Source organism: Capricornis sumatraensis, chromosome 18 (genome assembly GCF_032405125.1).
Source record: "Capricornis sumatraensis isolate serow.1 chromosome 18, serow.2, whole genome shotgun sequence".
Classification (NCBI taxonomy): Eukaryota; Metazoa; Chordata; class Mammalia; order Artiodactyla; family Bovidae; genus Capricornis; species Capricornis sumatraensis.
The window spans coordinates 46,773,249-46,788,985 of record NC_091086.1 but is presented as its reverse complement, the minus strand read 5'-3'; the positions used below and the strand labels follow the sequence as shown (position 1 = coordinate 46,788,985).

General features: G+C 40.7%; 1 protein-coding gene across 2 annotated transcripts in view; it reads right to left on the bottom strand.

The window, feature by feature from the left end:
- The window catches only part of ADAMTS12 (ADAM metallopeptidase with thrombospondin type 1 motif 12), a 374,380-nt gene that overhangs the window by 106,779 nt on the left and 251,864 nt on the right, over positions 1-15,737 (bottom strand). Inside the window, exons 13-14 of one of the 2 annotated variants that reach the window (XM_068990670.1) lie at positions 14,384-14,517; positions 1,211-1,331 (exon numbers count right to left, since the gene is read on the bottom strand). The exons of the other annotated variant lie outside the window; for it this stretch is intronic. Coding sequence (XP_068846771.1) covers positions 1,211-1,331; positions 14,384-14,517 — 255 coding nt within the window. The remainder of the gene's footprint in view (positions 1-1,210; positions 1,332-14,383; positions 14,518-15,737) is intronic. 2 annotated transcript variants of the gene reach the window in all.

Genomic DNA, 15,737 nt, shown 5'->3' with positions numbered 1-15,737 from the left:
CCTTACTAAAATGCAAAAGATGTTTCGTGCATAATAAAGCTTTCAAATAGTAGATATGAAATATAATCTCACAAGGGTAATTTGAAAGGGCAGGACAAGCATTTCACTTTACAATTTTACCTTACTGATTCAATAGCCAAAGATCAAAAAATCGGGATGAATAATCTCTTGGGCAAACTTAGTCACTTCATCCCGGGTGGTAAGCATGTCTAGAAGGGAGGTGCCCCAGGATCCAACTTCTGCCCTGGGCATCACCCCAGCCCTAGCACAGGGGTACTGTCCCATCTATACCTGAGTGGAGCACACTGGCCTCCCTACTCCCAGCACCTGCTTTCCTTGGAATCCAGAGAATCAACCACTGGACCCCTTACCTCCCCAGAGTAGCCTCAAGCAATGATTGATGGGAGCTGCCTTGTACTGTCTCAACTCCTCTCCTGGGCGGGGAAAATTCTGAAGTACAACAACTTCTATACTGGCTCCCATGTAATGTAACTGGCTTAATGATACTCCCTTTCCTGTCTGGTTATTTCTGGGGAGGAGCGAGGGTGATGAGCTCTCCAACCCCAAAGATCATTAGTAGCCTGAAGCTGTTAAAGGAAGAAATCTCAAAAAAGGTAATCATGGGGAAGGAAGGGTGGGGTGTGGGCAAGGAGGGCATGTTAGCTGGGAGAAGCCACCTGGAGAGACTGAAGGCACCACTGGGAGAGACCCTCTTATGGGGAGGGATGGGGAATAAGAGCAAATTGAAGTAACCCTGCCTTGCTTCTCCTCTGGTCCTAAAGCTACATCCTGATTCTTCTGGCTTTAAACCCACTGCTGGCTTCTCTGCCCTCAGTTATGGAACCTGCCCCACGTCTGCATCCTTCTCCACCAGCTTTTCATCCCTTCTCTCCCTCAGGTCTTGGTCCACTGGCCTTCAGCCCTGGATCCTCTCCCAGGGATCACATGATTAAATCTGGTCCTGTGGGCAGCCACTCAGCCATCTTAGATCCCTGGTGCAACGTAATGCTTCCTGTAGTTGCTTAGCAATCAATCCCTTTTCTACAACTGCCAAGGAGCCTTTGTAGCCAAGGCTATATCTATTTTGAATTCTGTGAAAGTTACAATCTGCTTAAAAAGTTACAATCTCCTAAAAAAAAAAAAAAAAAACAGCACTCCATCTTGACCTTCATCCTCAGTCCCCTGCCACTACAATTATTTGTTTTATTACCAGATCCTTCTTTCTGCTTAAACATCTTCTTCACAGTCTGGCAGGCTGAGCCATCCCCAAGGCACACACCACAGCGGTCCTCTGTGGCGTTGGAGTCGATCTCATAATCGCAGCCAACCATCTGTGGAGAACAGAGGTTAAGGGTGAGAGACACAGGCAGGAGATGCCACGCCTGCCCTGGACCACTGACTCCTCTTCCCACTTTGCTCTGGATGAGATCAGGGCTGAAGGCAGGTACATGTGTTTTACACTTGTTATGTTACATACAAAATGGACACACTAGTCATTGTTCCTATATCAGGTATTGACTATGGAGTTGGTGGCCAAGATACATACTTGGTGTCTAAGAAACAACTGGAAAGTGCCCTAAAACACTAACTCCCATGGATTAGGACACAGAAATACTGAACACTGACTTGTACATGGCAGGTGGTGGTGGTGGTTTAGTCTCTAAGTCATGTCCAACTCTTGCAAGCCCAAGGATTGTAACCTACCAGGCTCCTCCGTCCATGGGATTCTCTAGGCAGGAATACTGGAGTGGGTTGCCATTTCCTTCTCCAGTACATGGCAGGAAGAAGAATGAAGAATAGAAATGGAGTCTATTAAAAAAACATTTCCTTTTCCTGGTGGTGGCCAGAGCAAGACTCAAAGCATCCACTGATGATAAAGGAAACACTGCCCAGCGGGAAACGAGGTATACACTGAATGGGTTTGCAGTTTCCCCTGAGTGAGAAGCAGAATTGAAAACAGTTTCAAAAACAAAACAGTGAAAAACATCTTGGAATCATGAGTCATTGGAGCAGCAAATTTCTTTCAGATGTGCAAAGCTTATACCCTCTCCTCTCTAATGAGATTCCCAGGGATGAGGCAATGGTATAGTCATTGTCACCGACAGTCAGTCATTCACTCCCTTTACATTCCTGGTTTCACACTGAGACCACCCCAGTCCCACACGGGATGACATCTCGGACGTGCAGACCCACATCAGACTCTTGGGAGCCTCCTATGATCCCAGCCCCTACCACACATCACACTTATCGTATCTCAGCCATCCTGAGCTCCTTCCTTCCAACTATACAGGAGAAACTGGTTGTTTCTCTCCTGAGCCAGGACTAATCTTGCTCACATGCCCTGGACCTGATCCTTTCTCAGTGTTCTGTCCATTGGTCCTTCCCAACCATCATCCCTTCCTCTCCACTGGTTCCTTCTCCTCTGCCTACCAGTACAGCCAAGTCTTTCCCATCTAATTTCCATACTGGAAAAGGAGAGTATTAAACTTGGGGTGTTTGGTGCCATCAGATACCCAAGAATGGTAACATTCGGATGGAAAGTCATAAAACACGGGAGCTTCCGCTGAAGTCCTTTATCGCTGGCTCTTTTCTATGGCTTTTATTCCTTAACCACATTTCAATGATAGAAAGAGGGAAAACACACCATATTCTCTTAGTGGGATTTTTCTTTTCTGTTTGGGAAGAAGAATTGTGCCCAGGTAGTTTTTTTTCTCTCTCTCTCAAAGATAAGTTCCTTTCTTATTTTAAAGCCACCTTGAATCACCTCAAAGGAATAACCATTTAGGTCTTTAAATATACTCTTCCTCCACTAGCTAAATACAGAATGAATGCCCATAGGTAGAAAATAGCACCATTCCTCAGTTTAACCATCTCTGACTTTCTTTATGTTTTAAGATTGTGCCACTTGACCCAATTGGGAAACACAAAGTGCTAAGAGATTTTAAAAACTCAATCACACTAATCACGATGGAAAGGAAAGAAACAGTCTGGATATGTGCCTTCAGTGGCCATAAGTAAAATGCCAGCCCTTCACAAGTGATGTATTTATGTCAAGCTTGATCATCTTCTAATAAGCTAAACTTTACACATCCTGTTCCCAGTGACTTCATTTCTTCACTGATTTGGAATGAGCCAGGGAAACATACTTTGCAACATAGTAAAGTGTTTTTAAAAATCTCTACCAAGAGGGGATAGATTAAAAAATATAAAAAGGAACTTCCCTGGTGGTCCAGTGATTAAGACTCTGAGTTTCCACTGTAGGGGCCATGGGTGAAATCCTTGGTTGGGAAACTAAGACCCTGCAAGCAGCATGGAGTGCCAAAAAACAGTGGGAAAATATGAAGAAAAAGGAAAGAAGTTCAGAAAAACAAACACCTTGAGAGCATCTTTCTCCTCCACCAATATCTGCCTGCATCCCTCAGGGGGCAGGGGTGGGGAAGGAAACACACCCCCGTCAGATGCTGACCCAGGGCACAGCGCTTGGTGCTGGTGGAGACTTCACCCTCTGCTCCTCCAGCAGCCACGCACAGCACAGTCAACACTGAACTGAGTACAGAACCGAAGCCTTGGAAGGTGGAAGCCCGTCCTCCTGATTACACAGAACCTGTAAGGCTCTCAGGGAAAAATGAACAGACATCCCTTTCTTCCGTGCCCTGTGATCTGGCAACAGGGCTACGACTGATAATACTGTCTGCCCTCAGCAGATCAGAGGGGGCTGTGCTGCTGCTGCCAATGTAACAACGACTCCAGGAAGGCTCTCCTCCCTGTGACTCTTAGGAGGCCAGACAGCCACCCCACAGGCTGCATTTCTTTACAAAAGGAAATCACTCTAATTTCCTATCACTATTTCTTTCTTTCTTTCTTTTTTAAGCAGCTTTCTTGGGGGTGCAGCTGATATATAAAATACTATACATATTTAATTTTATAATTTGATGAGTTTGGACTCAAACAAACACCTGTGAAACCATAGCCACAGTCAAGGCAATAGACATATCCATCAGATCCAAAAGTTTCCTTGTGTCCCTTTTTGTGTGTGTGTGGTAAGAACACTTAACATGAGATCTACCCATTTCATAAGTTTTTCAGGGAACAATACAGTGTTGTTAACCACAGGCAATAGGTTGTATAGCAAAGCTCGAACCATATTCATCTTCTGTAAGTGAAACTTTATACTTGTTGAACAGCAACTCTTCATTGTCCTTTAGCAACCACTGTTCTCTTCTCTGCCTCAGTGAGTTTGACTATTTTAGATTCTCCTATATGTGGAATCTTGTAGGATTTGTCCTTCTGCAACTGGCCTGTTTCACTTAGCATAATATTCCTAGGCTCGTTTATATTGCCAAAATGACAGAATTTACTTCTTTCTTAAAGTTGAACAATATTCTGTGATATGCATATACCACATTTTCTTTACCCATTCATTTGTTGATGAACATCTGGGTTGTTTCCACCCATATCTTGACTAGTGTGAATAATGTCACTATGAACTTGGGAGTACAGATATCACTTCAAGATCCTGATTTCATTCCTTTGGATATATACCTAGAACTGGAATTGCTAGGTCTTATGGTAAAAATTAAATTTTAATCAAAAATTAAATATTTAAATTTAATTAAAATTAAATATTATAATTTAATTAAAACCAAATATTTTAATTTAATTTAAACTAAATTATTTTTAATTTTTTTATTTTTTCCATGGTGGCTGCATCATGGTACATTCCCACCAGTGGTGCACAGGATTCCAGTTTCTCCACATCCACACCAATACTATCTTATGTGTGTTGGTAACAGCCATCCTAACAGCTGTGAGGTGATAGCTCATGAGTTTCACTCATATTTCTCTATGTTTAATGATGTTGAGCACCTTTTCACATATCTGTTGGCCATTTGCATATCTTCTTTGGAGAAATGTCTATTCAAGTCTTTTGTTCATTTTTAAATCAGCTTATTTTTCTGCTATTGAATTGTAGGAGTTTCTCATATGCTTTAGATATTAACTTCTTATATATATAGTATGCAAATTTTTTTCCCACCCTGTAGGTTTCCTCTTTATTCTGATGGCTATTTCCTTTCCTGTGAAGAAGTGTATCACCAATTCTTGACCTTGCCTTCTGAACTGAAGAATATCCTATCTTGAGTATTACATAGAGAAATCAGGTCCCAGTCTTTCACTGGGGCTTTTACCCTTATGTAATTGAATAAGTAATTTTTATTACTTAAAATACTTACTTTATTTAAGTAATGTTATTTTTATTAGTTAAAATAGTTACTTTAATAAGTATTTTCTTACCTAATTCTCATTTTTTCATCATGAGTTAACACTGTTTTACTTAGGAAATTCTCATATAACAGGACTGAAATACTAACTGGTGCCTTGACCTAATCCACTGAGAAGGTCATTCTTTCTTTCTGCAGTCCCTTGGCAAAGGCAGAGACTGGAAGCATGCCTAGTTCCAAGATGAGATTCATTCCCAGCCAATGGAACTTTAGTGTGAAGATACGGCCAGTTATGCTTACCTGAGAACAGGTAAATGACATTGTCCTTAACAAATGGGGCAGCAGCAATAATGCTTTCTCACCATAACACTGAGGGCCAGGATCCTGGATCTGGTGTTCTGGAGAGATATTTGGCCCAGAGAAATTGCCATCTGGGTGTTCAGCCAATCACTGAGTTGGCCAAAACAGCCATGACAGAGAACAAAGAAGAGGCAGAAAGATTGTGAGAGCAATGAGAAGGGAATCTAACAGGACAACTAGGAAGACTGTCGGGCAAGGCTGAGGACTCAGCTGGGGTTAAAGACATTGATTTAGAAGGGAATCCACAAAGTTGAATCATTATTTTAAGAAGTGTACAGTAGACTTATAAGAGCAAAAATCATTATGGTGGGTTGATCAGAATCAGGGTCCTAGGGTGAGAGGCTGATGGATGGCTAAGAGAAGACCAGAGGATGGTTGATGTGATAGTTCAAGGCATCAAGGCTGTTTGGGAAGGAAATGAAGCCAAAGCTGCACTGACTGGGAGAAAGGGAAGAGCAAAGGAACTGAAAGTCAGAGAGCTGGTTACCGAAAGAAAGGGGTGAGTGAGCTGGAAGATTGGTGTCCTGTCTTAAGACAGCAGGTAAGACTGCAAAGCTGGGATAGTAGGAAGAGGGGTGGGAATATCTGTTCATATATTTAAAAGCTTATTGCATGTCATACTTGTGATTGAAAATAGATGACATCCTGAAAAGTCACTGTTTAAATTTGTATCTGATAAATAAGCTTAGAAGTTCAGAGAATAGGAAGGCCAGAAAAGAAACAATGCATTTACAGTCAGTTAATGTAAAGGAGATCAGCCCTGGGATTTCTTTGGAAGGAATGATGCTAAAGCTGAAACTCCAGTACTTTGGCCACCTCATGCGAAGAGTTGACTCATTGGAAAAGACTCTAATGCTGGGAGGGATTGGGGGCAGGAAAAGAAGGGGACGACAGAGGATGAGATGGCTGGATGGCATCACTGACTCGATGGACATGATTCTGAGTGAACTCTGGGAGTTGGTGATGGACAGGAGGCCTGGTGTGCTGCAATTCATGGGGTCGCAAGGAGTCGGACACGACTGAGTGACTGAACTGAGCTGAATGTGACAAAGAAGGCAAGAATATGCAATGGGGAAAAGACTCTTCAATGAGTGGTGCTGAGAAAACTGGACAGCTATATGTAAAAGAGTGAAATCAGAACATTCTTTAATATCATATATAAAAATAAACTCAATATGAATTAAAGACCTAATTGTAAGACCGGATACTCAAAAACTCCTAGAGGAAAACACAGGCAGAACACTCTTTGACATAAATCACAGCAATATTACTTTGGATCCATCTCCCACAGTAATGGAAACAAGAGCAAAAATAAACAAATGGGACCATATTAAACTTAAAAGCTTTTGCTTTTGCTTTAAAGCAAAGGAAACCATAAAGAAAATGAAGAGACAACCTATGGAATGGGATAAAATATTAGTAAATGAGGCACCTGACACGGGACTAATTTCCAAAATAAGCAAACAGCTTATACAGCTCAACAACCACAAAAAAAAATTTTAATTAAAAAATAGAAGACCTAAATAGACATTTCTCAAAGAAGATAAAGAGATAGCCAATAAGTACCTGAAAATACACTCAATGTCACTAATTAGCCAAATGCAAATCAAAACTAAATGAGGCATCACTGTACACTGGTCAGAAGGGCCATCACTGAAAAATCTACAAATAATAAATGCTGGAGAGGGTGTGGAGAAAGGATAACCACTCTGCACCATTGATGGGAATGTAAATTGGTGCAGCCACTTTAGAGAACACCATATAGATTTCTTAAAAAGCTAAAAACAGAGTTGCCAAATGATCCAATAATCCTATCCTTAGGCATATATCCAGAGAAACTTTAACTCAAAAAGACACATGCACCCCAGTATTCACAGCAACACTATTTATAGTAGTCAAGGTGTGGAAGCAACCTAAATGTCCATTAATAAATGAATGGATAAAGACAACGTGGTGTATACGTACAATGGAATATTACTCAGACCAGGGGGCGCTAGTAGTAAAGAACCGGCCTGCAATTCAGGAGAAATAAGAGAGATAGGTTCGATCCCTGGGTCAGGAAATCCCCTGGAAAAGGGAATGGCAATCTACTCCAATATTCTTGCCTAGAGAATCCCATGGACAGAGAAGCCTGGCAGGCTACAGTCCATAGTATCGCAAAGAGTCGGACATGTGAAGTGACATGCATGCAAAGAAGAATGAAATAATGTCATTTGCAACCACATGGATGGACCTAGAGATTGTCATCCTAAGTAAAGTAAGTTAGAGAAAGACAAATACCACATGATATCACTTATATGTGGAATCAACAAAAATGATACAAAGTAACTTATTTATGAAACAGAAATAGACTCACAGATATAGAAAACAAACTTAGCTACCAAAAGGGAAAGAGGGAAGAGGGATAAATTAGGGATTTGAGATTAACAGATACATAAGGGATGGAGCCAAAGCAAAAACAATACCCAGCTGTGGATGTGACTGGTGAAAGAAGCAAGGTCCAATGCTGTAAAGAGCAATATTGCATAGGAACCAGGAATGTAAGGTCCATGAATGAAGGCAAATTGGAAGTGGTCAAACAAGAGATGGCAAGAGTGAACATCGACATTCTAGGAATCAGCGAACTAAAATGGACTGGTGTGGGTGAATTTAACTCAGATGACCATTATATCTACCACTGCGGGCAGGAATCCCTCAGAAAAAATGGAGTAGCCATCATGGTCAACAAGAGTCTGAAATGCAGTACTTGGATGCAATCTCAAAAACGACAGAATGATCTCTGTTCGTTTCCAAGGCAAACCATTCAATATCACAGTAATCCAAGTCTATGCCCTGACCAGTAATGCTGAAGAAGCTGAAGTTAAATGGTTCCTTGAAGACCTACAAGACCTTTTAGAACTAACACCCAAAAAAGATGTCCTTTTCATTATAGGGGACTGGAATGCAAAAGTAGGAAGTCAAGAAACACCTGGAGTAACAGGCAAATTTGGCCTTGGAATACAGAATGAAGCAGGGCAAAGGCTAATAGAGTTTTGCCAAGAGAATGCACTGGTCATAGCAAACACCCTCTTCCAACAACACAAGAGAAGACTCTACACATGGACGTCACCAGATGGCCAACACCGAAATCAGATTGATTACATTCTTTGCAGCCAAAGATGGAGAAGCTCTATATAGTCAGCAAAAACAAGACCAGGAGCTGACTGTGGCTCAGATCATGAACTCCTTATTGCCAAATTCAGACTTAAATTGAAGAAAGTAGAGAAAACCACTAGACCATTCAGGTATGACCTAAATGATTATACAGTGGAAGTCAGAAATAGATTTAAGGGACTATATCTGATAGAGTGCCTGATGAACTATGGACAAAAGTTCATGACATTGTACAGGAGAGAGGGATCAAGACCATCCCCATGGAAAAGAAATTCAAAAAAACAAAATGGTTGTCTGAAGAGGCCTTACAAATAGCTATGAAAAGAAGAGAAGCAATAAGCAAAGGAGAAAAGGAAAGATATAAGCATCTGAATGCAGAGTTCCAAAGAATAGCAAGGAGAGATAAGAAAGCCTGCCTCAGTGATCAATGCAAAGAAATAGAGGAAAACAACAGAATGGGAAAGACTAGAGATCTGAAGAAAATTAGAGTTACCAAGGGAACATTTCATGCAGAGATGGGCTCAATAAAGGATGGAAATGGTATGGACCTAACAGAAGAAGAAGATATTAAGAAGAGGTGGCAAGAATACACAGAAGAACTGTACAGAAAAAATCTTCATGACCAAGGTAATCACGATGGTGTGATCACTCACCTAGAGCCAGACATCCTGGAATGTGAAGTCAAGTGGGCCTTAGAAAGCATCACTATGAACAAAGCTAGTGGAGGTGATGGAATTCCAGTTGAGCTATTTTTAATCCTGAAAAATGATGTTGTTAAAGTGCTGCACTCAATATGCCAGCAAATTTAGAAAACTCAGTAGTGGCCACAGGACTGGAAAAGGTCAGTTTTCATTCCAATCCCAAAGAAAGGCAATGCCAAAGAATGGGCAAACTATTGCACAATTGCACTCATCTCACATGCTAGTAAAGTAATGCTCAAAATTCTCCAAGCCAGGCTTCAGCAATACGTGAATCGTGAACTTCCAGATGTTCAAGCTGGTTTTAGAAAAGGCAGAGGAACCGAAGATCAAACTGCCAACATCCAATGGATCATGGAAAAAGCAAGAGAGTTCCAGAAAAAAACATCTATTTCTGCTTTATTGACTATGCCAAAGCCTTTAACTGTGTGGATCACAATAAACTGTGGAAAATTCTGAAAGAGATGGGACTACCAGACCACCTGACCTGCCTCTTGAGAAACCTATATGCAGGTCAGGAAGCAACAGTTAGAACTGGACATGGAACAACAGACTGGTCCCAAATAGGAAAAGGAGTACGTCAAGGCTGTATATTGTCACCCTGCAGACTTAACTTCTATGCAGCGTACATCATGAGAACACTGGGATGAAAGAAGCACAAGCTCGAATCAAAATTGCCAGGAGAAATATCAATAACCTCAGATATGCAGATGACACCACCCTTATGGCAGAAAGTGAAGAGAAACTAAAGAGCCTCTTGATGAAAGTGAAAGAAGATAGTGGAAAAGTTGGCTTAAAGCTCAACATTCAGAAAACGAAGATCATGGCATCTGGTCCCACTACTTCATGGGAGATAGACAGGTAAACAGTGGAAACAGTGTCAGACTTTATTTTGGGGGGCTCCAAAATCACTGCAGATGGTGACTGCAGCCATGAAATTAAAAGACGCTTACTCCTTGGAAGGAAAGTTGTGACCAATCTAGACAGCATATTCAAAAGCAGAGACATTACTTTGCCAACCAAGGTCTGTCTAGTCAAGGCTATGGTTAATCCAGTGGTCATGTATGGATATGAGAGCTGGACCATAAAGAATGCTGAGCACTGAAGAATCGATTCTTTTGAAGTGTTGTGTTGGAGAAGACTCTTGAGAGTCCCTTGGACTGCAAGGAGATCCAACCAGTCCTTTCTAAAGGAGATCAGTCCTGGGTGTTCTTTGGAAGGAATGATGCTAAAGTTGAAACTCCAGTACTTTGGCCACCTCATGCATAGTTGACTCATTGGAAAAGACTCTGATGCTGGGAGGGATTGGGGACAGGAGGAGAAGGGGATGACAGAGGATGAGATGGCTGGATGGCATCACTGACTCGATGGACGTGAGTTTGAGTGAACTCTGGGAGTTGGTGATGGACAGGGAGGCCTGGCATGCTGCATTTCATGGGGTTGCAAAGAGTCAGACATGACTGAGCAACTGAACTGTACTGAACTGCCCTATATGAAACAGATAAACAATAAGCTACTGTATAGAAGCTACCTATTGATCTCTACCTACTATTTAGCACAAGGAACAATATTCAATACCTTGTAATAACCTACAGTGGATAAGAATCTTAAAAAGCACATATATATATATATATATGTATATGTATATGTATATGTATATGTAAATATATTTCCTGGTAACTGAGCTGGTAAAGAATCCTCCTACAATACAGGAGACCCCAATTTGATTCCTGGGTCCAGAAGATCCCCTAGAGAAAGCATATTGACTCCAGTATTCTTGGTTTTTTCTGGTGGCTCAGACAGTATCTGCTGCAATGCGGGAGACCTGGGTTCAATCCCTGGGTTGGGAAGATCCCCTGGAGGAGGGCATGGCAACCCACTCCAGTATTCTTGCCTGGAGAATCCCCATGGACAGAGGAACCTGACAGGTTATAGCCCATGGGGTGGCAAAGAGTTGGACATGACTGAACAACTATGCATAGCACAGCACAGCATACTGAACTACTTTGCTGAATACCGGAAACACTGTAAATCAACTATACATCAATAAAAAGTAAATTACATACAAAGAAAGAAAAATACCACGTTACCTAGGGAGAGATATTAGCCCAGCCCTGTACTTAATATAAGATTCAACAGCAGAAGAGAGAAGAGCAATGTTTACAAAATTTAGGGGGAAAGATAGTGTGATGCCCCAAATTTTGTACCTAGTCAAGTGTCCTTCATGAATAAAAGCAAATTTATACTTATTTTTAAATGAGAAAGAACTCTGAGGACACTGTATCCATTAACGCTAAAAAATCTAGCAGAAGATGAGTGTAAATCCTCCTCCAAAAAGGACAGGAGAAAATAAGTTAACTGCAAATACTACTTTACTTAAAATCTTAACCTTGTGTAGATACAGAGGGTAAATGAAATAGTAGAAAGAAATTCAATAAATAGAAAAAAAAAAGAAGCTTAGAAATTCAGTACAGGTTAAAAAAAAAATTGGGAGAGGAACACAGAGTTACTTCCCCTACAAAAATTCAGTTCTGATCAACATTCAGTAATTCCCTTGATAACAAAATCTGCAAATCTAACATGCCAAAATGGTGGCAAGTATCATAATTTCAAAATAGCTAAGTATATGAGTATAAGCAACTATAGCAGGTATTCATATGACCATAAGCAAATATTTTCATATACACAAAGATGAATCAGACACCATATACATTTTTTTCTGATGGTGTAACTTTTTCTTTCAATACATGTTCAAATTCCCTTTGAAAAAAACTGTAGTAAATGAATAAGAAGAGTAACAAAAGCTGAAAATGACTACAATCTGGATCTTTAAAAGATAAATTGCATTTAGGCTATTAAGGTAAATTTGATTTGACATTATTACTCAGCTTAAAAACTTAGCTCAGTGTGGTACACACAGAAAGTGAGTAATTAATGTTTCTGAAAGACCTTAACTGGTTTCCAGAAAGAAAAAAACAAGCTGAGAGAATCTGACTTATTCTATTAAGCTGATTTAATTGCCTTCAAGAGAGATACCCAACACCCCTTATATTTCCATTCAAACTACTTGCTTTTTCCATCAAAAGCTAAATACAGTCTCTATACAGGCAAAGGTATTTAGGTCTAACAGATAATTTTAGCATCACATTCATTTCTTGATGACTAAAGTTCTCAGCCTTTAACAGCATATGGCAATCACCTAAGGAGTCTTAAAAATACCAATGCCTAGTCTCCACATCCAGGTGATTCTGAATTAATAGGGTGGAGATAGAACCAGACATTAGTACGGTTTTTAAAAGCTCTCCAGCTGATTCTAATAGTCAGCCAGGCCTGAGAACCACTGTATTAAATGGCCATGGGGCTGTTGGGGCCTAAATTAGCCAAACTTTTTCCTACTCTGGGGAACAGACCTAACCTAAAATATATTAATTATTTTTGGCTCTTTGTAGCTACAATGGTAATTAGTGTGTCAGGAAGAGAATTTTGCCTGAGTTCCTTCTAATTTAGAGTGTGATTATGACCTGCTGTTAGCTCACTCAGTCCTGGGAAACATATACTGCCTCCCTGTGCCTTGGTCAGGACTGAAATAAGTCCATCAGCAATGGCAGGGTGATAAATTCACCTTCCCAGGGTGCTAAACACTGATGGCCAGGATCTTCTCATGATGATAACTCAGTCCAGTGGAAAAACTGTGACAATTACTTGCAAAAATGAGTAAAATATATTAAGAGGTTTTGGTGTGCCATGGGCTCTGTTAAGGGCTTTACATATAAAACTCTATTTAATCTAAAAAGATATGTTAATATCTCAATTCTGTGAAAGATAACTGAGTCTTAAAAAGATGTATAGAGTTACACAGCTTGGAAATAGTGGTACTGGGTTCATATTCTAGAGCCTAAGCACTAAGTCCTTGTGCTTTACTAATAGTTGATTATTTTTATATAGCTTTTCTTTCATTGATTAAAAACACCTTCTCTTTATTTATTTTTGGCCATGGCACATGGCATGTGGGATCTTAGTTCCCTGACCAGGGATCAAACCCATGCCCCCAGCTGTGGAAGCGCTGAGTCTTAATCACAGGACCATCAGGGAAGTCCCCAAAACACCTCCTCTTTAAACTGAGGTTTATGACCAAGTACTGGATCTCAAAACTTGTTCCTTAGTTCCTTGCAAAATAGACTGTAAGCAGTAGGAGAAATTCCTCAGTGGTTGTACATATAAATGCATTAAAAAATCAGTTTGGTCACTTGGTCATGTCTGACTCCTTGTGACCCCATGGACTGCAGCATGCCAGGCTGCCCTGTCCATCACCAACTCCCAGAGCTTGCTCTAACCCATATTCATTGAGTCGGTGATGCCAAGTCTGATTAAAAATCAGACCCAAGTAATTTATATAAAGGCAAGAGTTTCCTAATGGAGTCAATGTGAAAAGTTAAACTGATATCAGAAGACCTAGTTTATAATTATCAGTCTATAATTATGCCATCTCTCTTCCTAAGGTGATCATATTAGTGATCAAGGTGAATTAAAAATCAAAATGCTTTGTGGAAAACACTATATAATCATTTATTAGTTTTTCCTCAAACTTACTGTTGGCAAGTAACCAATGAGAATTCAAGGTCACTGAAATAATTCAAGTTGCCTTTTCCTAATAATTCCTCCAAAGAATTATTCCTCCAAAGAATAATTTGATTCTTCTTCAGTTTGACTCAGCTCCATGCCTGAAACATCACAGAGCACATCAATAGCTCAAGAAATGAAGACAACAGCAGGAGGACATTTGGTTTCTAACTGTGACCTTGATGAAAACTGAAAAGTCTTGTCTCACAGGCTTTAAAAATACCAGTCCACATGCAAATACCACAAAAGCAAAAGATGAAAGCATCTAACTTTCCAAATTAGTAAAAAATCACGATTTTATAGAGTTGTAGATTAAGGAAACATACCCAATACCTTACACATGCCATTAATACAGACATTTCTGCTGTTGCCGCCTTCAAAGCAAGGGGTACCATCAATGACAGCATCCAGCATTTTCTCGGAAAAGTGGCCATCTATGGGTCGGCAGTAGAGCTCACAAGGACGTGCTGAAGTGAAAAAGAGATAAATCCTCACACGTTAGCTTCCCAGCTCAGCACCCTTTCCCCAGGATTTGTACACAGGACCCCTCCCGCCCAGGTATCATCAATCTGGAGATCAATCTGTCCTTTCTATGACACATGCTGTAATGGGAACTTCTTTCTTTTAAAGAGGTTTACAACAAATTAAATTGGGAAGACTGCTTTAAAATGCTGTCTTTTGTTACAAATGAAGAGACCTTTCAACCCAGTGTTGAACTGTGCTTATAAAAATAAGGTAGTGAGTATCTGGGGTTAACCTAGAAAATAAATAATAGAAACCAGAGATGCCAGACTCCAGACAAGCATGACGCTTGCCTATTGTTTGCAGCAAAGTAAGCAGACCGCCGCGGGAGATGCTTCCATGGGGGCCAGCTCATTACTAATACCACTGCTGCTGCTGCTGCTAAGTCGTTTCAGTTGTATCCGACTCTGTGCGACCCCATAGACGGCAGCCCACTAGGCTCCCCCGTCCCTGGGATTCTCCAGGCAAGAATACTGGAGTGGGTTGCCATTTCCTTCTCCAATGCAGGGAAGTGAAAAGTGAAAGTGAAGATGCTCAGTCCTATCTGACTCTTAGCGACCCCATGGACTGCAGCCTACCAGGCTCCTTCGTCCATGGGATTTTCCAGGCAAGAGTACTGGAGTGGGGTGCCATTGCCTTCTCCGACTAATACCACTGTCACAATCATAAACCAACCCAACAAATATTCTCCCTTACTCTCTTCAAGAAGTCCTTGGACACAGGTTTACAACCACATAGAAACAAAAGATCTGTGTTTTATCCAAAGCAGAAGCCAACCTGCTTATCACAGTGGTCCCTCCCACCATGCTAGGTCCTGCATTGAATCCATTTTAAGCTTCAATTTTCTATTCCCTTGTGAATGAAGATGGGTGATCTCCCACATATAAATGTTCTAAAGATTTATTTAACAAAATTCATATCTATTTGGAAGTACTTAGAATAACCAGAAAAGGAGATAACTTTCAAAGCATAAGTTGCCTTAAAAATTGTAATAGGTAATACATGTACATGCATGCATGCTAAGTCGCTTCAGTCATGTTTAACTCTTTGCCATGCTATGGATTGTAGACTGCCAGGCTCCTTTGCCTATGGGATTGTCCAGGCAAGAATACTGGAGTTGGTGGCCGTGCCCTCTTCCAGGGGATGTTCCATGACCCAAGAATAG